Source organism: Rhineura floridana, chromosome 22 (assembly GCF_030035675.1).
Source record: "Rhineura floridana isolate rRhiFlo1 chromosome 22, rRhiFlo1.hap2, whole genome shotgun sequence".
Taxonomy (NCBI): domain Eukaryota; kingdom Metazoa; phylum Chordata; class Lepidosauria; order Squamata; family Rhineuridae; genus Rhineura; species Rhineura floridana.
The window spans coordinates 10,138,531-10,165,820 of NC_084501.1; the positions used below are offsets into that span (position 1 = coordinate 10,138,531).

General features: G+C 45.4%; 2 protein-coding genes across 8 annotated transcripts in view; one reads left to right on the forward strand and one right to left on the reverse strand.

The window, feature by feature from the left end:
- The window catches only part of FLRT1 (fibronectin leucine rich transmembrane protein 1), a 53,106-nt gene extending 35,173 nt beyond the window's left edge, over nt 1-17,933 (forward strand). For all 5 annotated transcript variants that reach the window (XM_061606235.1, XM_061606237.1, XM_061606236.1 and 2 more), the window contains 2 exons: nt 10,884-11,241; nt 12,945-17,933. In XM_061606235.1, the coding sequence (XP_061462219.1) occupies nt 10,936-11,241; nt 12,945-14,630 (1,992 nt within the window). In that variant the 5' untranslated portion in view covers nt 10,884-10,935 and the 3' untranslated portion in view covers nt 14,631-17,933. The remainder of the gene's footprint in view (nt 1-10,883; nt 11,242-12,944) is intronic.
- Nucleotides 1-27,290, reverse strand: part of MACROD1 (mono-ADP ribosylhydrolase 1) — a 366,194-nt gene that overhangs the window by 296,310 nt on the left and 42,594 nt on the right. The window lies entirely within an intron of this gene.

The window sequence follows — 27,290 nt, forward strand, 5'->3', positions numbered from 1 at the left end:
GAAAGGCACTGGGTGAGGTCGGGTGTGGTGTGGAAAGGAAACAGTGAGGCAGAGATAGGTGTGTAGCAACAAGGGAGAGGGTGAGTGAGAGAGGGTTAGGAAGAGAGAAGTGGAGAGCCTTAAAAGGCAATACAGGAAGTGTGTTTGTGGGGGGGGGGTGAGAGATCAGGGCTGGCTCCAGCAGATGGCAACGTCATAAGAACAATAAAGAGTCTTCTGGAATGTCAAAGACTTTAGAAGACTCTCAATTATTATTTTTTTGCTGCAGACTAACATGGCAATCCCTCTGGAAAAAAACAATATTGGGGCTTGCAGACTGCTGCTAGTTTGGGGTGGGATTCAATTACATACAGGCAAATTCATGCTGCACAGTTAAAAGTTGATTTGGTGCACTTGCCCAAGAAACCTGCTTCTCTACAAAATTTGACTTTTATGCAACAAGGAAAGTGATGCAGATAACCGGAAGTGTGGGATTTAACAGTAAGTGGGATTTATTTAGCAATAAAACAACATCTTGCAGCCTCCCTGCAAACTAATCAGAATGAGTGCTGAATAAACAGCGGTCATCTAACCTCCCCACAAACTTTGCACACAAAAAAAATTCAGGATGATTGCTCTATAATTGCAATAGGTCGTCTGGAAGCGACCACAAGAGCCCTGCTAGGTCTGACCAGAAGTTCATCTAGGCAGCATTCTATTTCCAAGCAGTGGCCAATCAGACACTTCGTGGGGGACTCCACAAACAGGGCACAAGGCAATAGCCCTTTCCGTTTAGTATTCAGAATTATACTGCCACTGTACATGTACATGTGATTGAGAGGGTTGGGCACAGTAATTGCAAGTACTGTTGGATGAAACAGATTATCTTGACCTATTCCAGAGGTTTATTGCCCCAGGATGTGAAGTACGTTAATAGCTACTGATAAAGACCTCTCCTCCACAAATTTGTCTAGCTGGAATTTGCTGAGAGGACCCCAAGACTGGTAATGGCCTGATGTCCCAATAGGATTGCCCTCTACCTACTTTGCATGGGCACCTGGGAAGGCGGAAGGCAGCCTGGCAAAAAAGTTGGATTGCATGTCTTGCCTCTTCCAGGTTAAAAGTGCCCCCCTTCCAGAAGCCCTTCCCTGAAGAGCCCCCTCCCCCCACAAATCTTTGAGCTAACACTGGGTGAGATGATTGTAGGGTTGGAAGAGGACTGTAGCTGTCCTCCACTCCACATCTCCAGCTTCATTCATAGCTAGCATGTCTTCCTTCCCAGTAATCTAATTCCTTAATATAGACAGATTGATTGCATTAGCCCACTTAGCAGCAGTATCACGCTGTGGGGCTCATAGTCACTCTTGGAAGGTTAAAAATATTGTCTACAGCAATTTAGGAAGGGGGAATGGATGGAAATCCCCTGGTGACTTTATTTTAGTGGGATCTGCATGGATTGTTGCAAAGGAATTGGAAACCATGTCCAGTTGGTCTCTCTTATTTGACACCATGAAATATGGGCTATAAAGGATTTTATGTCCCGTAATGGAGAGAATATAGCCAAAGAAAGAATAAGCCAGAGAGGGATAAAAATGGGGGGAGGGCAGAAGAAGGAGATGAAAGAAAGAAAAAGGAAATGTAAAATTTATAGAGGAATGCATAATGAAGTCAAAGCAAAGTAAGTGGTTTCTAGTGATTTAATGGGCGCTGGCCCAGCAAGACACCTTGCCGACTCAAATCTTCCATGAAAAGGGCCTTGTAAAAAATAACATTGGAAGGAATTTAACTCAGCCGAGGTTAAAAGGGGTGTGCGGGAGCCCTGTAGAGCATTGCCTCCTGTAGTGGAAGCTGCCAGAGTCTCGCATGGGCAAGTACCCGGCTCGGGAAGGCGGAAACAAAAAGTCAATGCTGGAATGATGGGCGGAGGAAGCATATGGGGGTTAGGATGGCTGTGGTGAAGAGAATAGCTTGAGAGGGGCAGGGGCGACAGATTAGACAGCAAGGGAGTGAATTCATGGAGAGAGACCAGATTAGTCTGTTAAGTCTATTTAAAAAGGTGGTTTTGTTCTGAGATGATTTTTTCAATGTGTTCTAATTGCTGCAAGGAGGAGCTGTTCTTGCATGCACAGGGTAGAATGAAATCAGTGGGTGGGGACCAGAAGAAAGTTTGTGCATATGAATCTGCCTTATACTAAGTCAGACCATTGGGTCGATTGAGCTCAGAACTGTTTGCACTGACTGGCAGAGACTCTCCAGGGCTTCGGACAGGGGACATTCCCTGTTCTATCTGGAGATGCCATTGGAGATTCATCAAGACAGATGCTCTACCACTGAGCTACAGCTTGTGTAGATTTCTCCAGCAGCCAAAAGGGAAAAAAAAGGAACCAATATCATTTTTTTGTTTGAATTGCACAGCATAAAAAAAGGAAATATAAGCTTCCTTTTCACAGATATCAGTCTCTCAACCCCCAAAGCAAGACAAATGCAGAATATGTTATGGAAAATAAGCAATTATTTGCATATGTAGAATCTAGGAAGCTGCCTTATACCAGGACAGGCTATTTGTTCAGTTTGGTCTACTCTTGATTGACAGTGGCTCTCCAGTGTCTTGGGCATAAAAGGTACTTCCTGATACCCAATACCTGATTCTTTGACCTGGAGATGCCACAGACTGAATCTGGGACCTTCTACAGGCAAAGCAGACGCTCTGCTATGAACCACGCATCATACCTTTGTGAATGCCGAATTCAGCCTTTCTTGGCATAGTAGTTTGGATAGTTTTTGTGGGAGGGGCTGGAGAGCATAGAACAAGGTAGCCAATGTGGAGCCCTCCAGATGTTGCTGGACTCCAATCCCCATCAGCTCCAGCCAGCATGGCTAATGGTCAGACATAATGGGAGCTGTAGTCCAGCAATGTCTGGAGGGTACCACATTGGGCTTCCCCTGGCATAGAGGATACACAGCTTCCCGCCACCATGGAATATTATCATTTCCTTTTATCAAGCACTTTCCTTAAATCTCCATGCCAATTTAACTCAAGGTGCTTCCAAACAGTCGCTATTCCCAGTTGGCTTTCAATTGCGTACTGGCAAATTCAAGTTGGGCAATTATAGTGGGATTGGCCCGCTTGTGGAACAAACCCACTTCCCCACAAAAACAGACCTTTTGTGATAAGGACTGTGATGGGGAAATGTGGGATAAACAATTGGTTGGTGCAACATTGTTTCACCTCCATGCAAACAAATCAGAATGAACGCTCAATGAATAGCCAACATCATCTAATCTTCTTGTGAACTTTGGACAAAGAAACCAACAAACAGGTTGTCTGGAAGTGACCTTGGATTGAGAAGTCTCTTGCAAGATGGTCCTAAGACCTTTCGTTGGTTCCCCTCCTCCACCTTCCAAGTAACACTAGGTAACTGAAGATGTTCTCCAGCATTCCCTTGCAAAGTTTGTAGGGGGCATCTCTCAGGTCATGCCCAGCCATACGTGATCCAAGAGGTGTGCCCTCAACTACTCCGCAATGCAGTAAAGGATGCTGGGGACCAACCTCACAGCAGGGTGGATATGCAATGCGAGTAACATTTCTCTGTCCTTTGAGGAAATGCTACAGAATTGCTTTTTGCTCAAGATATAGTATGAACATTTGAGAGCAGGAAAAATTATCTCTCACACACATGCACACTTGTTTTGGTTCAAGGTACATATGTGTTATCTTTCCTTCTCCCCACCCCCAAATCCCAGTAACGTGGCTCACTTGCTTGAGCCATACACAGCTGACTGTGACACATTACGGATGAGAATATGTGCATAGGAGTCCAACAGGTGGTGGATGATGTGACACTCCAGTATCTGCAGGGAGTAGTGGAATTTAAATCCTTTTTGAGCTTAAAAAATGTTTCTGTTTCCAGGCTTAAGAAAAATAACAATGTGGAGACATGGGCTTTGGATGTGTTAAGGATGGTAGAATAGGAGGGAGACAGACAAGTTCTCCTGCAAATGCCCCATCGCAGGAGCAGCTTCTCTTGCACTGCTTCCTGTTATTTCAATAAGGGTTCAGCAAGAGAATGGAGGATTTAAACTATCAACAGCTATACTAGTTACTCTGTCGAAGGCAGCAGGCTTCTGAATGCCTGTTGCTGGGGATCACAAGTGGGAAGAGTTGCTGTTGCACTCAGGTCCTGCTTGTGGGCTTCCCATTGGGGCATCTGACTGGCCACTGTGAGAACAGGATGCTGGACTAGATGGGCCTTTGGCCTGAACCAGCAGCCAGGCTCTTCTTAGGTTCTCAAGAAAAATAGCCAGATGAATTATGCTTCATATTAATTAACAGCAAAGGGAAGCCATTTAGACTTTCCACTTTAGGCCAGGTCTGGAATGGGATGAGTTGGAGGGTGGGGGCATAGCAAATCTGAGTTTGTGGGAGAGAGCCAGAGCTAAATGTAGATTAGATCAGGGGTTGACCCATAGGGCTAGTGACTCCTGCACTTTGGAACTCTTCTGTCAGTTGAGCTATCAGAGCAGGAATTTGGGGCAGAATAAACAGGAGGGCCCCCAAACACACTTGAAGTAAGTGAAGTAATGCATGCTACCCTCTAGAAGTGTGTTTGTTAGGGGGTGTCATAAGACTTTAAGTCCAGAGTCTGTGTGTGTGTGTGTGTTATGTGCCTTCAAATCAATTACGACTCATGGCAACCCTGTGAAGCAGCGACCTCTAGTAGCATCTGTTGTAAACCACCCTGTTCAGATCTTGTAGCTTCCTTTATGGAGTCAATCCATCTCTTGTTTGGTCTTCCTCTTTTTCTACTCCCTTCTGTTTTTCCCAGTATTATTATCTTTTCTAGTGAATAGTCCAGAGTCTAAACATACCAAACTGCACCAGGGAATGCCATGGCACCAGGATTACATCTGGGTCTCCTCTGAGAAGCTGCCTTATACTGCGCCAGACCTTTGGTCCATCTAGCTCAGTGTTACCCACACTGACTGACAGTGGTTCTCCAGAGTTTCAGATGGGGAGGTCTTTCCTTGCCCTACCTGAAGATGCCAGGGATTGAGCCAGAGACCTTCTGCATGCAAAGCAGATGTTCTAACCACTGAGCGACAGCCCTTCCCCTTCTCGAGATGATCTGTTTATTTGGCATTGTGGCTTATTTGCTTGCAGAATGCTTATGTGGAGGTTAGATGATGACTGCCCTTTACTGAACAGTCTTTCTGATTTGTTTGTGGGGAAGTTACACAACTAATGAATATTCATCCTGATTGGTTTGCGGGGAACTTATATGCTTTCCTATCAGTCGATGGTTATCTGACACTTTTCAATGCAGTTCCCTAACCGTTTCCTAACCACAAGAAGTCTTTTTTTTAAAAAAAGTGGGTTTGTTGCACCAGAGCACTTTAATCTACTTTAGTTGTACACAGCTAAATTCCCCAGTATGTGCTTGAATACCTCCCGCAAAACACTGACAGTCTGGTAGAGGCCATCCTGAGCTAAGAACCCCAATTTCCAACCTTCCATGTGCTCCACCCTCCGCCTCTCCTTCCTCTTTTGTTTCCCTCGCTTTCTTCCCGTTCTTGGTGAGATCCAAGAGAATAAAAAACCCGAGGCCATAAAGCGAAGCGATTTACTGGCCTTAATTTGATAGGCTACATAAACCGTGTAATATAAACAACAGGGGCATAAAGGAGCAGCCAAAAGAGGTGGTTAAAGTGACAGGCGCCTTTTGGCCTCCATCTCTAAAGCCAGGCCTTTTCTCCCTCGCTCTCCAAAGGACTTTTATGCAGGGTAATGGGAATCTGGTGAGTGGCAATGAGGAAGTTGCAAGGGCACTCTTCTTTCTTTCCCAAACAGACTCCTGAAACGCTACTACTTCCATTTACCAAATAACTGTATTCAGCACAACGAGGAGGAAGAGATCACTTCAGGCCATTTAACAACCCTGGTTGCAGATGGTGCCAAACAGCCAAGCCTCTAAGCCAACAAAACAACAACAAAAACAAATTTGGGTTGCCCAAATTCTGTGTGACTAGCTGGATTCTGAACGCTTTTATAGACATGTACATTTGCAAAATGCACTACAGATGTTGAAGCAGCCATGGAAAAGTACCACAGCAGCTTTGAGACGCAGCTGCATGAGAAAAAAATTAAAATGTAGAAAAGGGATGGGGAATCTGGTCCTCCAGATTTTTTTTTTTTTTAAAGACTACAACTCCCATTATTCCTGACCATTGCGCCATGCTGGCTGCAGTTGATGGGAGATGGAGTCCAACACCATTCAGAGGGCCACAGGTTCACCATCCCTGATCTAAAAGAAATACCAGGAATTGGGAAGCCATCTCGGGTGATGCCAGAAGAGCAGGATGTCATTAGATATGGACTAGGGAACCTGTGACCCTCTAGATGTTGCTGAACCCCAACTCCTCTCATGTCTGACCAGTGGCCATGCTGGCTGGGGTTGGTGGGAGCTGGAGTCCAACACAAACTCCCAACCCGACTTAGATAATGAGGTTCACATCAGAGCCTGCTACATCAGGCCAAAGATCCATCTATCATCCCAGTCTCACAGTGGCCAACCAGACGCCTATGGGGAGGCCACAAGCAGGACTTGAACACAACAGCACTCTCTCCATATGCAGTTCCCAGCAACTAGTATTCAGAGGCATACTGCCTCCAACAGTGGAGATAGAAGCTATTGTGACTAGTAGCCATCAATAGCCTGATATGCTGTATGAAAGCCATCCAAGTTGATAGCCATCACTACATCTTATGGGAATGAATTCCATAGTTTAACTCTGTGTGTGATGTGTGAAGTACTTTCTAGGAAGTCCCCAATAATGGCACAGACTTGAGAGCAAGGTAGCAAGAGATGGCGCACGAATCCTTTGGTGTCACAGTCATTCTTGGGAAATGCTCTGGGCCCGCAAACAAGTCTACAGGAGAGGGGCGGAAGCAAACAGGAGTGCATGTTGCACCACCTTTTCTTGCACCTTGATGTATTCCATGTTGAGGATGCAGCTTCCCAGCGGCTGGGATTCTTGCATGTCACCTTCCCCACTTTTAAAGTTCCTCTTAAGAGGGATTGACAATGATGGCTGCAAACCCCTTCACTGGTTAGGCAGATGCTACAGAAAGGTTTTAACACTAGGCGTGATGCAAGTTGGCCGGGGCTCCCTAGGGACTGGGTGGACTGGTCGCTCTCTTCGTTAAAAATCTAGCAGTAGAAGTGCGGAGGCCTGGTCCACACATATGAAAGCATCAGGATATAAATCCTGGCTACCTCTGTACTGCTTACATGAAAGTATCCCCACAAAGAGTACATTGATCAAAGTTGTTTTCGTTTCATGTTTGCAAGGGAGGGGGTTTGGAGGGAAGAGAGGATAATTTCAAAAATCTTATGTGCGTTCCCCTGCTTTTTTTTTTAATGCCTAAACCTTTCCAATTGCAATAATGACCTGCCATTTTTGTCCGAGGATTTGGGGGGGGGGGTTCACAGAGGTTTTCACTGTTTTATCAAGCAATATAATCAGCAAAATGATTGTCAACAAATAACAATAAGCCCCTTTTCCCTGCACCAAAACCCTCCTCCTGTTTCCATCCCAGTTAGCTCAACAACCCCAAGAAAAAAGACAGAAGAGAAAAGAAACAGAGAGGAAGGAGATAAAGAACACTTAAATGTCAGATGATGTTGGCTTTTTGACACCTGAGATCTCTATTTTTGGAACCTACCCTATTTTTGTGATTGAATGTTGTTTTACACTGGTTTTAAAAATGTATTTAAGGTAGTTGTAACCCACCCTGAGATGTCAGAGTGAAGTGCGGGTAATACATTAAAATGATGGTGATGAAGAATCAGGCTGCCAATCTTCTAAATGCGCAAGTAGTAGCCCTGCCAAGTTGTTTGAAATGTCTCAATAATCTCTTGTTAAGTGTTGTATTCAGCTAAGAATACACTCACTAAAATTAATGGTCCTAAGCTAGGCCATGTCTGATGATGATGATTAAAATTTATGTCTCAGAAGGAGCCCAGGATGGCAGACAAATAACAAAACACTAAAAACACCTATAAAACATGTTTTAAAAATATTTTAAACCATCATAAAAACAAAACATCTTGACAACCATCTTTAAAACAATTCCAAATAAAAATGGGTCTACTCTGAGTCAGACTAGCAATGTCTAGTCCAGATGTGCGGAACCTTAGGCCTCCAGATGTTGCTGGACTACAACTCCCATCATCCCTGCCCATACTTGGTGGGACTGATGGGGGTTGTAGTTCTACAACATCTGGAGGGCCGAAGGTTCCCCACAGTTACCTTAGTCTGTAACGCCTCCCTTTGCTGTTTGATCCAACATGTGCCAAACTAGAGATTCAATTCAGTTCAAGCTGAATCTATCAAATTTGCACTTTCTGAAACAATATGAGAATCGAAACACAGCCATCCTTCGAAATTCACACTTCTCTGAATTTTGCAATGCAGTCCGCCAACAATGCTTACAAAACTGGAAACATTAGGGGAAAGTGAGCATAAAAATGAATATACGAGTGAAAATAACATATAGAAATGTGTTATATGATGAGAAATTGCTTGCAAAATATGTACATTAGTAAAAACGGTCTACAAATACGTGTTTATAAAGAGAAATTCTCACTAAAATACTGGAGAATTTTCATGAGGATTTTTATTTTTTAAAAATCGCAAACTGCTGCAGAAATGTGGAGAACTGGGTTTAAGGTTGGGAAAATGAGAAACGGAGAGAACCGAATGGAAAGGGATCGTTTCATCCCTACCTGTTGCTCAGTCTCAGGGCCGTTAGGCACCTTGCAGCATTCCCACAACATGCATTCGGCTGCTAGTGTGGCTCTTGGCAGCCAAACTCAGAATGGATGACCTGCCCCGCACCCTAGCACTTCTATCTCAATCACACATGCAAAGGTCTATGATGTATTAAGGGCTATATTGATATTAACGAAGCTTTTCCTGCAAATGAGGAGACCATGTTTCTGTGACATAAAAAGATGACAGACCAAGACTGTTCCTCCCTTCTGTCAGATTTTAAGACAAGGGGGCAAATCAGCACTAAAGGCAACGTTACCCCTATTTTAATACATACATCTCTTATCAGGGGCAGCGGGGGGATTAGCAAGGAGGAAGGTATATTGCGTGGGCCATATTGTTCCACACACCAGTCTTGTGGCAAAGGCAGGAGGATTCCTTTGTCAGCAACTTGTTCTTGATCATCCAAATAGTCTTAAAGAGGACAGTCAGCTAATAGAGTTCAGAAGCCCAAATAAAGCTTGTAGATCAACTCACAACTGAGGCTAAGTTCAGAGCAGGGAACTGGGTGAGATCAACTGTGCATTTCACAACTGTGATCATTCCACCAAAAGAACATGCAGGACTATCACCCAAAGGCCATGATAAGATTATGGCAGTGTTCTTTCCACATTCTTTGTAGAAGCAGTCTAGATGATCCCCACTGGTCCCCTGCTAATTCTGTGACTTTAAAACAAATGTCCAGGTTGCCACTAGCCCTGAAATCCTTCCATGGGGTGGGGAAGTAAACGGCTCTGATTTTAAAATCCAATTAAAAAATCTGATCAGTGCTTTCACACCAATTAAAGTTGTTTTAAAAGGTGCTGAAAGCCTTTCAGGTGCTTAGCTATTAGACTTGGTGTTTCCTAACAAGATGGTAGACACACAGCCTCCTAAATGTAACTACTGAGTTTTAACCATGTTAGCATGTATCAAAAATTAACCTTCCCTGGACTGTACCACTTCAGAGAGCGGATTGGGGAAGCCTGCATGCTTGGAGACGCCCTCCTAGATGGAAGAAAACCTTTAATGCATATAGAAATCTAGCAGAGCATGGAGAAGGGTTTCAACCTAGCCATTTCCATTATGTGCTGGCTTTTTTCAGACAGGAAATAATCAATGATGGGGGCAGGGGGCAGAGGGCAGGGGAGGACTCATCTGCAGCCTGAAGTGGCAAGATCCAGGGAGGGCAATACCATGTACTGTCTGTACAGGAAACTCAGTTCATGCTAATCCAAGATATATAGGGGCTGTTTTGTGGTTTATTCTGTGCTGGGGGGGGGGAAGCACTCTGCAAATGCTCAGAGGCACTCCCACCCTTATCACCACATAATAAATTATTGCTCTTAATGCACTTAAGGTGGTGCCCTCCCGATATTTTGGACTACTACTCGCATCAGCACCACCCAGCATGATCAGTGGTCAGGTATTACGAGAGTTGTAGTCCAAAACTTCTGGAGGGCACCATGCTGGCTACCTCTGCCCTACTTTATCATTACAAAAACCCTGTGGAGGTCGGCTGGACTAAGAGAGAGTTAATTGGCCCGGATCACCCATTCCTGGGTGGGGATTTGAATCTGGCAACACTCCACTTCCACTATATCATGCTGGCTTTCAAGTTATATATCAGTTTGTACTTTATATATTCCAGGGTTGAAACCCTGGATTTGAAAGCAAATTCTAGAGCAAAACCCTGCTTTTGAATTAAATCCTGACTTGGTAGTCTTAGGTGTGGATGTCACCTCGGGGGGGGAGGGGAGAGAGAGTCACAGGTCTAATCAACATGGCATAGGAACATAGGAAGCTGCCTTATACCAAGTCAGACCAGTTGGTCCATCTACCTCAGTACTGTCTACACTGACTGGCAGCAGTGGCTCTCCAGGGTTTCAGGCATGGAGTCTTTACCTTACCTGGAGATGCTGGGGATTGAACCTGGGACTGTATGCATGCAAAGCAGATGTTCTACCACTCAGCTATGGCTCTTCCCAAAGGGGTATTAGTCTCCCCCCCCTTTATCTTTTCACCTGAGATCTCAAAAAAAGGGTAGGAAAAAAGCCAAGACTATAAATAAAATAAAAATATTCCCTTCACAGGTTCCAAAAGCCTAACCCCAGGACAGCCTAGCACACACACACCCTGCACATCATGGCGACCACTTCGCCGACAGCCGCCGTGGTGACAGCCACCGTGGTGACAACAGCAGCTGCCATGGACTTGCGTGATTGGCTCTTCCTCTGCTACGGCCTGGTGGCCTTCCTGAGCGAGGTGATCGACAGCACCACCTGCCCATCCGTTTGCCGCTGTGACAATGGCTTCATCTACTGCAATGACCGGGGTCTGACCTCCATCCCGGCTGACATCCCAGATGATGCTACCACACTCTACCTGCAGAACAATCAGATCAACAGCGCCGGCATCCCTTCCACCTTGAAGAAAAAGCTCAATGTTCAGGTTGTACAACCAGGGGACTTGTTTGGAAAGAGGGCGGCTGATCTTCATTAGTGAGCTAAAACTGAATTTAGCCTAACCCATCCTCCCCCGCCCCTTCAGGATTTTTAAAGAGTGGCAATGGGATAGGTCTCCTTCCATTCCACCGAGAGACAGATGTGTGAAATCTTTAAGACAGTGGACACCAATATGTTTCATGTATTAATACAAGGATGTTTCTGGCAGATTTTGTTATCTTATGGATGTTCCAATACAGCCTTCCCCAATCTGGTGCCCTCCAGATGTTGATGGACTACAACTCCCATCAGCCAGCATGGCCAACGGTCAGGGATGATGGGAGTTGAAAAACATCTGGAGGAAGGCTGTTCTAGCACATTCCAGGTCATGATGGATTGCCACTTCTCAGTAAAATCTTTCAGGACATGGTGGTTCCAAACTTAAGGCGAGCATTGGGATGTTTACAAGACTAATTCAACATGCCAAAACCTTCCTTGGAAACACAGCAGCACCAGAAGCTGCCTTATCTGAGATCAGATCTAACCCACTAGTGTCTACTGTGACAGGTAGCAGTTCTCCAGAGTCTGAGGAAGGGAAAGGTCTTTTCCAGCACCTGCCACCTGAGCCTTTGAACTGGAGATGCCAGGGACTGAACCTGGAACTCTCTGCATGCGCTCTTCGTTGGACTATGGCCTCTCATAAACTCGCATTGAATTCATTTGGGCTTTTCTGATGCCATGCAAGGGAAGGGAACCATAGCACAGTGGCAGAGCATCTGCTTTGAACCCAGAATGTCCCGAGTTCAACCCCCAATGACATCTCCAGCTAGATCTGGGAATGTCTTCAGCCTGAAATCCTGGAGAGCCGCTGCCAGTCAGTGTAGAACAATACTGAGCTAGATGGTTTGACTCTATGTAAGGCACCTTCTGTGTTCCCAGACTCAGCCCCTGGCATCTTCAGTTAAAAGGGTCTCAAATAGTAGAGGCTAAGGAAGGCCTCTGCTTGCCCAAAGTCATAAAGTGCCACTGCTGATCAGAATAGACCAGAAATGGGGAAACCGCTCCCATCAGCCCCAGCTAAAATGGTCAGGGTTGATGAGAGCTGTATAGTTCATCAGTAGCTGGAGGGCCACAAGTTCCCCATCCCTACATTAGACAATACTGGTTCAGATGCATCAGTGGTCTGACCTAACACAAGGCAGATTCCTATTGTGCCCAAATTGGCCCAGGTCCTTGGTCTTTGGAAATAAGGCCGATGCATAATAACATCATGTGCCAGAGAATAAACAGATTTTATTTTTTAGATTTTGAATAGATACATCCAAATCCATATAACACATGCTGGAATTTTAATATATATTCAGGTTTTAGGTTCCAAATGGATTTTTTGTTTTGAAGATGATTTAGGGGTGTGGGTATCATACTTAGATTTTTAGCACAAGACACACACACACACACACACACTTAAAAACTCCCCTTGCCTGTTTAATACCAATTTAGAGAGGGGAAACAACCAATAAATTAAACCACTTTTCCCTGAGATCAGTTCATGATTTCTAGGCTGATGAAGGGCATTTTAATACTGACAAACTATAATCCAAATCAGACAAGTTTGGGGATCTTGTAAATACAACTGTTAAAAAACTTGTGCACAATTTCCATTCTCTTCTTCTGCCCTGTTGAATCTCCTCTTCATCCAATTCCCACCAGGTCATCTACCTCTACGAAAATGACCTGGATGAGTTCCCCATCAACCTGCCCCGTTCTTTGAGGGAACTCCACCTCCAGGACAACAACGTCCGCACCATCGCCCGAGACTCCCTGGCACGCATCCCTCTGCTGGAGAAGCTGCACCTGGACGACAACTCCGTCTCCACCGTCAGCATTGAAGACGATGCCTTTGCAGACAGCACGCGCCTCAAACTGCTCTTCCTCTCACGCAATCACCTCAGCAGCATCCCCTCCGGCCTGCCCCGTACCCTGGAGGAACTGAGGCTGGATGACAACCGCATCTCCACCATCCCCCTCCATGCCTTCAAGGGTCTGGTCAGCCTGCGGCGACTGGTGCTGGATGGCAACCTCTTGGCAAACCAGCGCATTGCAGATGACACCTTCAGCCGCCTGCAGAACCTCAGTGAGCTCTCTCTGGTGCGCAACTCTCTGGCAGCCCCGCCTCTCAATCTGCCCAGTGCCCATCTGCAGAAGCTGTACCTACAAGACAATGCCATCAGCCACATCCCCTACAACACCCTTTCTAAGATGAGGGAGCTGGAGAAGCTGGACCTGTCCAACAACAACCTTACCACTCTGCCCAAGGGTCTCTTTGATGACCTCGACAGTCTCTCCCAACTCCTGCTGAGGAACAACCCCTGGTACTGTGGCTGTAACCTAATGTGGTTGAGGGACTGGGTCAAGGCCCGGGCCGCGGTGGTGAATGTCAGGGGGCTGATGTGTCAAGGCCCTGATAAGGTCAGAGGCATGGCCATCAAGGACATTACCAATGAGATGGACGAATGCTTTGAAGGGGGCCTGCAGAGCAATTCAGGAGTGGCAGTGGCAGCCAAGACGACTGCCAGCAATGCTGCTGTCACAACCCCGCAGGGCTCCCTTTTCACCCTCAAGGCCAAGAGGCCTGGCATCCAACTTCCAGATTCCAACATTGACTACCCAATGGCCACCGGCGCTGGAGCCAAAGCACTGATTCTAAATGTCAAGCCGCTGACTCCCGACAGCATCCGCATCAGCTGGAAGGCAGCACTCCCAGCGGCCTCTTTCCGCCTGAGCTGGTTGCGCCTGGGCCACAGCCCAGCTGTGGGCTCTATCACAGAGACTCTGGTGCAAGGTGACAAGACAGAGTACTTGTTGACGGCCCTGGAGCCTAAGTCCACCTACATCATCTGCATGGTCACCATGGAGACGGGCAGCACCTATGTGCCCGACGAGACACCAGTGTGTGCCAAGGCAGAGACGGCAGACATGTACAGCCCTACCACCACCCTCAACCATGAGCAAAACATGGACCCAATGGCCGGGCTGTCATTAGCAGGCATCATCGGTGGGGCCGTGGCCTTGGTCTTCCTCTTTCTGGTCTTGGCTGCCATTTGCTGGTACATCCACCGGACTGGAGAGCTGCTGACGCGGGAACGAGGCAGCCGGAAAAAAGACGACTACATGGAGTCAGGCACCAAGAAGGACAACTCCATCCTGGAAATCAGAGGCCCTGGGTTGCAGATGCTTCCAATCAACCCGCACCGGGCAAAGGAAGAGTATGTCATCCATACCATATTCCCTTCCAATGGAACCAGTCTTTATAAAAGCACCCACACCATCGGCTACGGCACAACGCGTGGGTATAGAGACGGTGGAATTCCAGACATAGACTACTCATATACATGATGCAAACCCCCCCTCCTCCCACACACATCCCCCCCATCGCCTACCCCTTCCCTGTTTTTACCCTCCTCTCTCACCCCAGGATTTTTTTTTTGTTTTTTTTGCCAAGGTGAAAAAAACGCAAAACACAAACTGTTTTACACGCAGAACCAGGTGGAACAAAAGGGGAGGGGGGAAGGGATGTTTTACAAGAAAAAAAAAGGAAAGAAAAACAAAAGCCTATTTTGTAGAAAACAAAAAACAAACAAAAGTTTTAAAAAAGTAGACATGGGGGGGGAGACATAATTTATATTTAATATACCAGATTAAAACATACAACTCAGACCATCAAGAAACATCAAGAGTTGTTGTGGGGTTCCCTGCCCTCCCTCCCCTGTGAGACCTGGAAGAGGGGGGGAAATTGAAAATGGAAAAACAAAAATGCTACCTGTTTTATCTTTCTTCCTGTATAAATCCTCTATTTTGTTCAGGAGTTAGATTATAAAAAAAAACAAAAAATGTGAAAATGTCTTTCCTGGCGGCTAAACTGTTGACTGCATGGGGGCAGAGGACCTGTATAAATCTGCTTTCATTTCTCCTTTTGCATCCCATAACTCTGCTTTCCTTACAGGTTCCCAATGTATCATGCAAAGTTGAGCAACAACAACAAAATAACCATTGGCAATATATATATGTTGGAGTTCTGAAACAAGACCATAACCCCCACGCACACACAAACAGCCCTCTGCACCTGACTCAATTCTCCCCCCCATCTTTCTGCAACACTCAAAATCCATCAACTTTGTTCTTTTGCTCAACACAGACTGATCTTAAAAGAAATCTCTGTTTGGTTACCTCCTTGCATATCTATCCTTGGGGACAATCATTCAAGAATATTCTGTTTGTAGGAATAATTGCAACACGTAGCTCTTGTCTTTTTAGCAAAAAAACAATAGTAAAAAAAAAAAACTGACATGGAGACGGAGACAGGCCAGCGTCTTCCAACCAGAAAGATGTTCCTCTTTCCAAGGTGGGGGCTCTGGAAATCCTAAATTAATCTCAGGTTCACATTTAAGAGTGTGAATGATTTTTGAGATGTTAAAGAAGAAGAGAGGAGCAGGAGTTTGGTTCAAGACTCTTTTTTCCCTTTTCATTTTTTGCATCAACTCGAAAAATGACAAGCGATGCCATTATCAATAGCTCATAACTAAGATGCTCAAAGATTTTGTTTAGTCTCCTACTGTATTGCACTTATTTTTGCCTCCTCTCCCGTGGTATAAAATTTGGGTGTCCAACCGGAGATCTATGAATCTCTAGGCATCCAGCATGTGGGCCTGCCGTCAAGGGCATTTGAAGGTCCTGGTTACAGAGCCTATAGTGCAGGTTTGCACTGCTTGCAACCTGCCAAGCTAAAATGCAGCTCCATCACCCACATATCGTCACCTGCCAGGTATTCAAGGACCCTCCTGTTTTTGCAATCGCAAGCAAGGAGTAAAAGCAGGTGGTGTACTGAACCCCTGGCATGTGGCCACCACATATGGCTGGTGGCCTGCCTTTCCCTGGGCTAATTTGGGGATTTGGTGCCCCCCAGAGCAGAACCAAGCGATTCAAAAGTTGCAGAAGCGACAGGAAAACAGATTCCCCCACTTGAACCAGGAGGCTTAACAGCACACTACATTCAAGCATGCATCCGACACGTGGGGAAAACCTGCTCTGGAAATTGAGTTGCTGTGGATGTGAAGGAGCCTCCGAGGGTCTGGTTGGAATTGGCAGAAGTCGAGAGCAAACAACAGGAAGCAGACCAACCTCCACACACGTACAAACTGTTGCCACTTGTCACAGTGGACACACTACGACAACGTGTACGCTTGCTTGATGGAGATTTTTAGATCTCGTGTACTACTGGTGGGATGACCTATAATAAGAAATGGGCTGTGAAGTGAGTGGTGACACATACTGTGCATGTGGGAGGCTCCTGGATTTGATCCCCAGCATTGCCAACGGTGTGTTTTCAGGAAGAGGGCTAGGAAAATCAGAAGAAATCTTGGAGGGAAGGCCAAATCTGAAACTGGTTAATAGATCACTGGTCTGAACTGGTAGGAGAGAGCTTAGTTCTCTCTTTAGTTTAAGTTATGCCTATGTTTCATGTGACTGTCAGCCTTGTACACGTTCGTGCCTGTTAAACCTGAAGGTGCAGATACAGACTGAAGAGGTCCACAAGATTTTTAGAATGGATGGGACTGGTATAGTCAAGTTGAAGACTGGAGGTGGAGGAATGGTTGTATCTGTTAGATACAACTCAGAGTAGACCCATTTAAATCAATGGACTGAAGTTAGTCATAACCATTTCAGTGTGTCTACTCTGAGCATGACTTAGCTGAATAAAAAGCAACACTTAGTTGGAAAGTGTTGCAAAGCTGGGGAGGGGGGCAAACATTCACTCAACAAATGGAGGATAAGTCCATCAAGAACTATTAAGCATTACTGCTATGTGGAACCTCCATGTATAGATGCGGCATATCTTACAAGTATCAGAAGCTAAGAATAAGTGGAAAGCCATTATCTTCATGCTTCTCAAAAGCATCTAGATGGCCACCAGAACGCTGGGTAAGATGAACCTTTGCTTTGTTCCAGCAAGGCCTTTGATTCTGAAAATCCTAAAACATTTTTTTAAACAGGGCCCCATTGAAGCCCCCCTTTTCCATAAGACTTCTTGTTTCTTACATCTTGAAATTAATATTAAAAGTATTTCTTAAAACCCTAAGAAGTATCCCTCCTCATGCATAATAATGATCAGGATGGCTTAATTGACTGCAAGTCTGTAGCACCAGGCAAAGGAAAAGCGGGCATACTTCCCACCTAAATAAATTCACTGCTGGAAAGGTGAGCCCTAAACAAACCCCAGGCCAGGCTTAGAACAACTTCACACCAAATGTAGCCCAGCATCCCCATAATGTGACCTGCCAGGGTCTTGACACACCACCACTGCATCCATTTTTACACTCCAAAGTAGGCAGCAAAAACAGGAAAGTTTAAAATCTCCTGGTGAGCCACCCTGCTTGGTGTTTAAGTAACTGTACAACTGCATTGCTTGAGGGAGGAGAAAACCGGGGGGGGGGATTGGCTCCACCTTCAGTGATCCCCTTGGCTGCCCCACCGGTGTGTCCAGTGGTTACCAGCCACCACTGTTTGACTTGCTGGATTGGAAGTTGTGCAGGCCTGACTTCTAGGCAGGTTTCAGTTGAATCCAAATCATCTTCCCCCACAAGAAGATCCCAATCTTCTTCACAAGCAGCCAAACCCGTGGAGGAAAGTAATTAGAAGTCACTTGAGGTGTCATTCAACATACAGTCTCTGCGCTTTTTGCCTGTGTTCTCTGTATGAATTTGCAAGGTTTCAACCCCTTAATTTCCGCGGATGGCAATAAATGGGATTAGCTGGCTAACTGGAGAGCAAGGCAATAAACACACCATTAGAAGCATTTTTCTGTGGAATTCTCTCCTCGCCAGAGGGGCTCTGACAGCCCCGCATTCCTTAATAGCAACAATAACAACTGTTCATGGAAAAATTAATGCATTTCAAGGGGTTTGTGACAAAACAAAGTGGTGGGGGGGGGAGGAAGATGAACAGTCAGAAAAGGAAAAACATTAAAGATTGGCAGAATGGCATTTATGTCCATCAACTCCCCAGTGGGCAACACGTCCCTCACTGGATTGCAATTCATGTCTAGATTTACAAAATCTATCCCTCAATGCATTTTGGTTTGCTCGGCTTTTGGACAAGGAGGCACAGTCTTCTAATACAGTCCTTACTGGCGCTTCCTGTACTAGATTGAAATGGTTTTCCACTCTAAAATTGTGAAAGTACTGCACATCTAGAGGTTTCACCAGAGAGATGCAGGGACAGAGGAGTCTTCCTATTGACAGCTGTAGAGCGTAATGGCCTATGGAGGGTTTAAGTTTCATTCTGGACGTTCCAGCTATGCAAGACTCATGTCTTAACCTTTTTCTATATGTTAATGTTACAGGTTGGGTCAGATGTGGGGAACCTTTGGTCCTCCAGATGTTGCTGGATTACAACTCCCATCAGCCCAACAAGCATGACCAATAGCCAAGGCTGATGGGAGTCATAACTGGAGGGTGAAAGGTTCCTAGACCTGGGTTAGGTAAAAAACTGACAGAAAACACTCTCCCAATATAGGAGAAGCCTGTGAGATTTCTTTATGTTAAGTTGTGCCTAGCTTGGTGAAGGGCAAATGTTTATCTGCATTGGGAGAGCAAACAGCTCTTTAAAAAGGATTCAGACCTACATGCCTTTTTACACTGCAGCTCCCAAGCCCCAATGTATGCTGTACAGCTTGTGTCTCACCAAGCTGAACACAACTCAGTAGCATGAATTGACATCCAACAGATGCTCAACAACCTCCCAATTTCTGCAGTTTCAGGCCATTTTTTTTTTTTTAAAAAGGGCTTATCTAGCACTTGGCAAGCCCCAAAACACATCCAGCTTCATGGATACCAAAGCTGTACAGTTCCTTTTGTAAAGCAATCACAAAACAGCTGAAAGATGCCTGGACAGATTAGAACAAAGTAGGGTTGTCCAGGAACCAGCTGCAAGCTGCAGAACTCGTCGACCTTTTAGCATGAGATAATGCAATTGCAGTGCCTTCATCATCATCTCCCCATGAGGGCTAGCACTCATGGGCTGCTTGCTTGCTACAACAGACTGGGTAGGAGGAACAAGGGGAAGGACTAGACGGGAAGCTGCCATTCAATTAGACTGCTGTGGAAATTCCAGGCAGTCAGTCTCTCTAAGGATGCTTCCAGATGGGTGTTTATTGTGAGATCGGTGCACTCAAGGCTTGTTTATTTGTTTTACACATGTACACAATGTTGTTGGCATCAAAATGCCAGCCCATATTTTCCCTCCCCCCCTCTTTAATCTGGATTTACCTTTACCAAGTTTAAAAAAACACAACTGTTGCCAACATCCCTTTTGCAAATTAAGTCCTCATCTGGAAGCATCCTAGACTGGTATCCAACTAAGTTCTACTTAGAGCAGACCCATGAAAATTAATGGACTTAAGTTAGTCATGTTGATCAATTTCATTGGGTCTACTGTGATTAGGATCAGCATCAAATGTAACCCCAAGGTTGCAGTCTAGCAACCTCAGATTGCTTGTTCTTGGTTTGATCTTAAATCTTGTGAAATCTGCCTTGAAAATATTTTAAATATGGTGGGTTGGAATCTGAACTGGAAGAAAAGACTACATGAGATGTCATGTGGTAACATGAGTGTGTTCCCCTTACCGAGGTAGGCAAGTACTAAAAAGTTCCCACAGTCCACCCTGGGCATAATATTGGGGAGTGTCTTCCATCAGTCTCTTTTAAAAGGAAATAGACAAATTGCAAGAATCACTGCTTTCTGGATGAATCTCTTGGAAACAGCAATATGACTGGCAACGCAGGCAGGACCTAGTGGAGAGCACAGGTGGGCAGCAGTCAAGATGGTAGGTCGGAGAAGTCATAGTTCTAGAACATATTGACTGCCGCAATCTCCCTAAAGCAGGGGTGAGGAAATGGTTGACCCTCTATATGTTGTTGGACTCCAAATTCCATCAGCCCCAGCTGGAATAGCCAATGGCCATGGATAATAGGAGTTATAGTCCAACAACACCTGGAGGACCACAGGTTCCCCATTCCTGGGTCAAAAGACACAGACACTCCTGGCTCCAATTCTGTAATCACCGATACTCTGCATTAAAAACCACACGCACCATTCTTTAGCTATATATCCCAGCTCTTGGTTCTCGGTATGCAAATTTATGCAGCTCATTAGCAGTACACTGAAATAATCAGGGGAGGGGGGGAAACAAAGCCATCCACGGGAGTCAGTTTGGAAAGAAGCAGTGGGTGGGTGGCTTGTTTCCTTCCTATTAAACACCATCAACAAGGAAAACACAAACAACAAAAATTACGAAGAGTGCGCTCCAGGCCGGCTAATGTTTATATGCTAAACATCACTTTACACAATCCGGGCCTTGGACCCGACACGTCAGTCTCGCCTCCCGTGAAGTGTAATTTTATTAAGTGTTTAACTCTATATACAGTACTTAACAAACAGAGCTAATGTGAGCGGGCTCTCGGGAGGATGCATTTAGCACAATGCAAAAAAAAAAAAACTAAAAAAACCTGCCTCTCCCTGCTGCTCATTAATTCAGGTGATTTGAGGGTTGTTTGGCATGCGCCATTGCTGGCACGCATGCAGAGTTTACGGTAACAAGCAATTTGCAGCTCAGCTTGCAAAGTTTTCATTTAGGGGAGAGAGAGCTTTTAAAAAAATCGAGAGAGCAAGCAAGAGAGGGCACAGGTGGGAAATGTGGGAAAGAAAACAGTCTTCAAGCTTGACTTCCACACCCCACCCAACGCACCCCTTTCCTTGGAGTCTGGCAACAGAGCTCAGCTGTTGCAGATACGAGGATGGGAGGTCTCAGGTTTTCAGAATGTGGTCCTCGCTGAAACCAGGTTCCTTGCTAGTGGATGGTTGGGTTTAGCCCTCCCCCCTACAAAAGTACTTCTTCACACTGCACAGTTAAATTATGGAATTCACTCCCACAAGGAGTAGTGATGGCCACCAACTTGGATGGCTTTTTAGACAAATTCATGGAGGATAAGGCAATAATGGCTACTAGCCACAATGGCTATGTTCTCCTTCCACTACTGGAGGCCATATGTCTCTTGAATACCAGTTGTTGGGAATCTCAGGTGGGGAGAGTTGCTGTTGCGCTCAGGTTCTGCTTGCAGGCGTTCCACTGAGAACAGGATGCTGGACTAGATGGGACTTTGGCCTGACCCAGAAGGTCTCATCTTAGTACTGTGGGAAATGTGTGCACTCAAACCTCAGAGCTCACATCAGCCACTGCAATTAGTATGCAGCACAGAGGACTGTGAATTACTGGGACTGGTATGGAAAAAATTGGCACTTGGCTTTCTGCCCCTTGCTAGTCAACAGAGCAGTATGTTCTTCATGCCACTCTGTAGGTCTTAGCTCAAGCCCACCCAGCAGTGGTGGACAGTGGGATAATTGAGTGGGAAATGTTCCCCTCCCCATTCCAGGTCTGGGTTCAGACCCAGTTGTCCATGACCCTAACAGGATCCTGACGGTGCTTTCCCCGTATTGTAAAATGATGAGGCCTTCCTTGATTTAAATACGTGTTTGTCCAGTCCTTTCTTCCTCACTGTTCAGACCTGTACATTGTGTCCAACACTGGCACTCCTTCTTGCATTCTTTTAAATTTCAGTTTGACCTTTATTGCTACTTTGGGATGCAAAGAGTGGAAATGAACCTCAAAAGCCACATAGCCAAGACTCTGAGCCTTTGTGTTACGCCCTTCCTTCCAACACAAGAACAGTAAAACTAGGGATATCACAGTAATCCACCATGTCCAGTTACCAGCGTAGATACTGCTATCCCTCTGGGGCAGTCAGTTATCTGAAACCTAAAGGAAGGGGAACAAATTAGATTCAGTTCATATTTAAAGGAAAACTTACTAAATTCTTGTTTTCCGAACCAACATGCAAACCAAACCAAAGCCATATTTCAAAATTCATACTTCTCAGAATTTTGCAGTGCAGTTCTCCAGCCAAGGAAGGTGTACAAAAATGCATATGCAGGCCAGTGGTTCCCAAACTTTTTTCCACTTGAAAATTGCTCGTTGTCTTGGTGGGCCACTTAATGATTTATCTGCCAATTGAAGCAATTGAAGTGGGCTCTGCTAGATCCTGTATTGATTTTAATTGTATTTTTATTGCTTCTTTTGTTTCTTATATTGTATATTATCGTATTACAATTTGCATTCCGTAGAATTCAAATTGTAATACAATGGAATGTACGAAAATAAGGAATAAAATACAACTAAGAAATTAACGTGAATGTTTCATGTGGGCATGCTGTGGATAACTTGAATGAAGCTCACGGACCACTGGTGGTCTGCGGACCACAGTTTGGGAACCTCTGTACTAGGCTGGTGTGCATAAAAATGCATATAGCAAATTATGGCACACAGAAATGCATTATATCAGGGGAAATTACTTTGCAAAAACACGTGCGTTAGGCAAAATTAAGAATGCAAGAACAGCCTGCTGGATCAGTCCAACGGCTCATCTAGTCCAGCATCCATTTCTCACAGTGGCCAACCAGATGCCTCTGCAAAGCTTACAAGCACTGCATACAAAAATGTGTATATTAAGAGAAATTTGCATTAAAATGCTGAAGAATTCTCATGAGGACTTCAACAAATCGCACACTGATATGAAAATGGAGAACTGAACCTAAGATTAGAAAAATGAGAATCTTGAGAGAAACCAATTTGACAGATTCACTCATCACTACTCGAACCTTCCTTATATCAGGGATTAATTGGCAGGAGGATGTGTGCAAACTCTTGCATAAACTAGAGGCTGAATTAATATCAGAAAGTACATCCACCATAGTTATCCACCAGCAGTGAATTACTGTCTGTGAGATGTGCATTCTGATGTACATTCCCATCTGCATCTAGTCAACGTGCATGTGGCAGCCCACTGGGAATTTTTACTGGGTGTCACTGGGAGAGAGAGAAAAACAAGAGCCCCAGATGCACATAAATTGCTCAGAAAAGCAAGGTTAAAATCAGAGGCACACCACAGACTTTCCATGCGGCATGGGGAGGAAAAGCAGGAAACTGTGGAAATAAAGACAGAGAGGTTTTGCAGGCCCTGTATTAAAACCAAGGCATTCTATCCACCAAGTGAAAATAGTAAAAACCTGACGGCAGTGCACAAAGAGGCTGAGCAAGCTGTCCTGGTCAAGGGGGCCTGTGGCACACCTTCCAATCCATCTTCCCTGCAAGGCAGTATTACCCATCAAGCATGCTCAGCTATTGGTTCTGTCCATCCCATCTAACTTGACAGCTGCCTTGGGCTCTCCACTTGCTCAGTGGAACAGCACTTAATGATTCTGCAAGTGAGGTGTGCATGCAGAAACACACACAGAGCGGTTTTGCCCTCGTAACCCTTGCTCTTAAGTTCCCCCTTCACTCCACTGCTTTCCTATTCCAGACATGTTTTGGAAATCACTGGATCTGGGGGGAGCCGTGGATTTACTTATTTATTCAATTGTCCTCATTTCCCCTTTCCTACAACACTTGTCCATTTGTTGGTGGCCACTTTAAGTCTAGTCTTAGGTATTTCAGACCCCAAAACCCATCTCGAGACCCAGCATGCATCACAGGACCTGCCTTTTTCTTCTTGCTCCCCACGTCCACATTTTTCTCCTTCTCTTAAAAAGAAAGAAAAGTGGCAGACGTGACAGTTGTACGATCTATCTGAGACTGCAATATAACCTACTTGCAGGTTGTCACAACATTTTTTTCTGAAATAGTCTACACCAAGGGTGGGGAACCTTTGGCCTAGGAAACAAATCTGGTCCTCACAACTCTCCCCAAGCCAAACCCTTCCCCAGCCCTGTTTCTTACCCTCCTTGAGGGGATTTTTGTTGTTGTTTTTGCATGTGCCCCCAAACTCTGATCATGCCTCTTGCTTGCCTGGATGGAGGACAGAGAGGAGTGTATGTAGAAAGCAGCCTACTGTACAAAGTTAACATATTCCTTGTGCCCGTGGCCCTTGGAAAGTTACCCAGAAGGTATGAGGCCCTTGGGTCAAGAAAGGTTCTCCACCTCTGATCTAGACTATAGAAAATTCCTCTCTTTGTTGCCTTCTCTTGGAGGGGGTGGCACAGCTCCACACTCTTCAGCCAACGTAGAAACTGTCTCTATTTAACTTGTATTTCAACCCTACCCTTAAATCCAAGTCAGCAAAGGGCCTCTCAGAGAGAGAGAGTTTGAAGGGTGCCGCAATTATATTATATTCCCTTAATGCAATACTCAATCTCCAATCGAGCATCATTCTTTGCTGCAAGGGGTTAGCCTTGCTGCTGCTTGCAACTTTAAAAAGGGGGGGGGGATCTGGGCAAGCAGTGCAATGCCAAATTCATGCTAATACAGAGGAATTCCATGACCATTAAGGTTATTTTGAAAAAGGAAAGATTGCTGAAATTACAGGGCTACACAAAGGGCTGGAAACTCCCCCCCCTCAAAAAAAGCCAAGGTACATAGGATGTGTTGCCAGGTAACAGATTTTGTATCATATCTACCATATGATAACTTACAAGCATGCAATCGCAAGAATCTTAAGAATCCCATCTAACATAAGAAGTACAATAAAAGGGCTCCCTATACTTTGGTCTGGTAGAAATAATTGCTGCTTCTGGTCCATCCTGTGACCACTTTTCAAGAGATCGTTTGTATATTTTAACATTCTCCAATTCTGAGCACTTTTACTGTACAGCCAAGCCTCCAGTTAACAAGTCTCCAGTTAACAATGGCAACCACAAGACAGGGATCAGATCCTCAGGTGTTTAAGGCCATTTGCCATCACATGTACCCAATGCACAGTTACCAAGTCAAACACAGAGAGTAGCACCAGTGGAGACTGCTCCATTGGGGCAAATAGGGCATAGCCCCACCAACCTCAGCCTGCCCTCAGCCAGAATTCAGCAGGAAAGAGGATGGGGACAAAACAAAAATTAGTTATCTCTGTCTGTCATTGGCTCTCGTGTTGGGCTCCCTGCTTTCCACCCCACCAGTCCCTGTAGTCACCAATCTGCTTTGGTGTGTAGGTTGACAATAGGAGGAATTCATGTGAAGCTGCCTTACATCAAGTCAGACCAGTGGTTCATCTATTCCAGTATTGTTTACTGTTCTGATTAGAAGCTTTTGTAGGACTTAGGGAGAGGGATTTCCCAGCCTTGCTCCCAAGATCCTTTTGACTAGAGATGCCAGGAGATTGAACTTGGGAAAGCATGTGCTCTGCCCATTCAGCTGTGGCTCAAAACAAAAATATGGAAACAGAAGGCTGTCACCTCATAGTTTCTGTATGTGTAGCTTTGGAAAGGAGGAGAGGGCTAAAATGTACCAAGAAGACAAAAGCTTCCTCTCCTCTTCTTTATAGGTAAAGATAGGAAACTGTTCATAACACCACAATTGTTTCAGATGGTGACAAGGCATAAGTGTAGGAAAGTTGATGCAATGCACTGTAGTTTTCCCCCTCCCTGGATCAAAGAGGCCTTGCACTTTAGTTTCCCCGGCCTGTTGTTTCCTTTAAAATTCAGAATTAATGTACAAGAGCATGCTATGCTACCCACCCCCCAGCCTTCTTGGGGTCACCATGAGAAGCCAGGTAAGATAGGGATAGACTGAGAGGTAGCAGACCAATGTTATCTCTTGCCCTCAGTGGCAAACAGTTGCCTGCTCTGGCCATTTTGGCAGGCTAGGAGAAGAAAAGCAGGATGAATGCCAGACACTGGAGATTATCTCTGGCCATCTCGGAAGAGGAAGGGGACCTGGTCCAGCTTTTTCCAAGGCACACACAAAGACCGACCCTGATCACTCCTGTTTGCAACATCTGCATCATCCTCCGCCATCTTGCATACACATTCATTGGGTACTAAAGCCAGTTCCCTGAGGGAAGAAGCAACAAGGGAGACATCAGGAGCTTGGTGGACAGGAAGGAAATCCAGCCAACAAGAGGTCTGGAAGCTGGTTGGGCTTGCAGGAACTCAACCCCAGTGTCAATTATAGAGGAGAGAGACTAAGTTCCACTGTCATGCAGGCTGAAAACCAACACCAGGGTCCTGGGGGACAAGGAAGGAGGAAAACTGAGAGCAAGTGTTTATGTACAGTGATCCTGGCTTCCTGGCAACATGCCACAGTTGGTCTGACTTAGAAGAAGGTATATAGGCTATGGAGTTGCTGCCCACCAGCTTGAGACAAGGAGAACATGGTACAACAGAGGAAAAACAGGACATTTTGGTGCCTTCCTCTCCCTCTGCATTGGCTGCCTGTCTCAGCTGGAGAAAAACAAATCACAGTCTGGACCTATAGATAATGAATGCTGGCATCTGACCATAGCCAAGCATCATGAGCCAGCACTGAAAGTTCACATGCAGAGAAGACAGGGCTAACTGTGGAATCTGAATCTTTGGGATGGTCCGTTCTCCCCCCCATCTAATTTTGGCTTCACGGTGGCTGGGTTCAGGCCAACAAGTCTCTCCCGCCATCTTGCCAGAAGGCAACAAAGCTCTCTTAACAACAAGCAAAAACACACCATAGCCTCCAACAAACTGGGGGGGGGATGAACTGTTTCCATTGTTGCTGTTGCCCGCATGTGTGTGTTTACCTTAATGGCAGAAAATGTTCACCAGTAATGTTTATGGTAGGATTTAAATCATCAGTCAGTGCGGGGGGGAAGGGAAAGGCCAAGGGAAGAGAAGAGATACATCGATGGCCATGATCCTATAATGAGTACTGGGAGGGAGAAAAAAACTCATTGCACTGCATTGCCCCAACCAGTAAGGAAGACCGTTGCAAAAAATGACTAGGATCCAGCTGGTCTCTATCGGTTGAAATACAATGCCAGACAAATTGTCCTGCCGATTGGCCACTTATTTTGTTCCAACAACACACTCTCACACACACTAGTTTATTTGCTTCTCCTGAGCTGCTTGTGGGCGAATCCCCACTCCAGACTCTCTCTGCCAAAATAATAAGGGTGTTTGTTTTTCCTCCTCCTCTGGTTTTCCCCATTT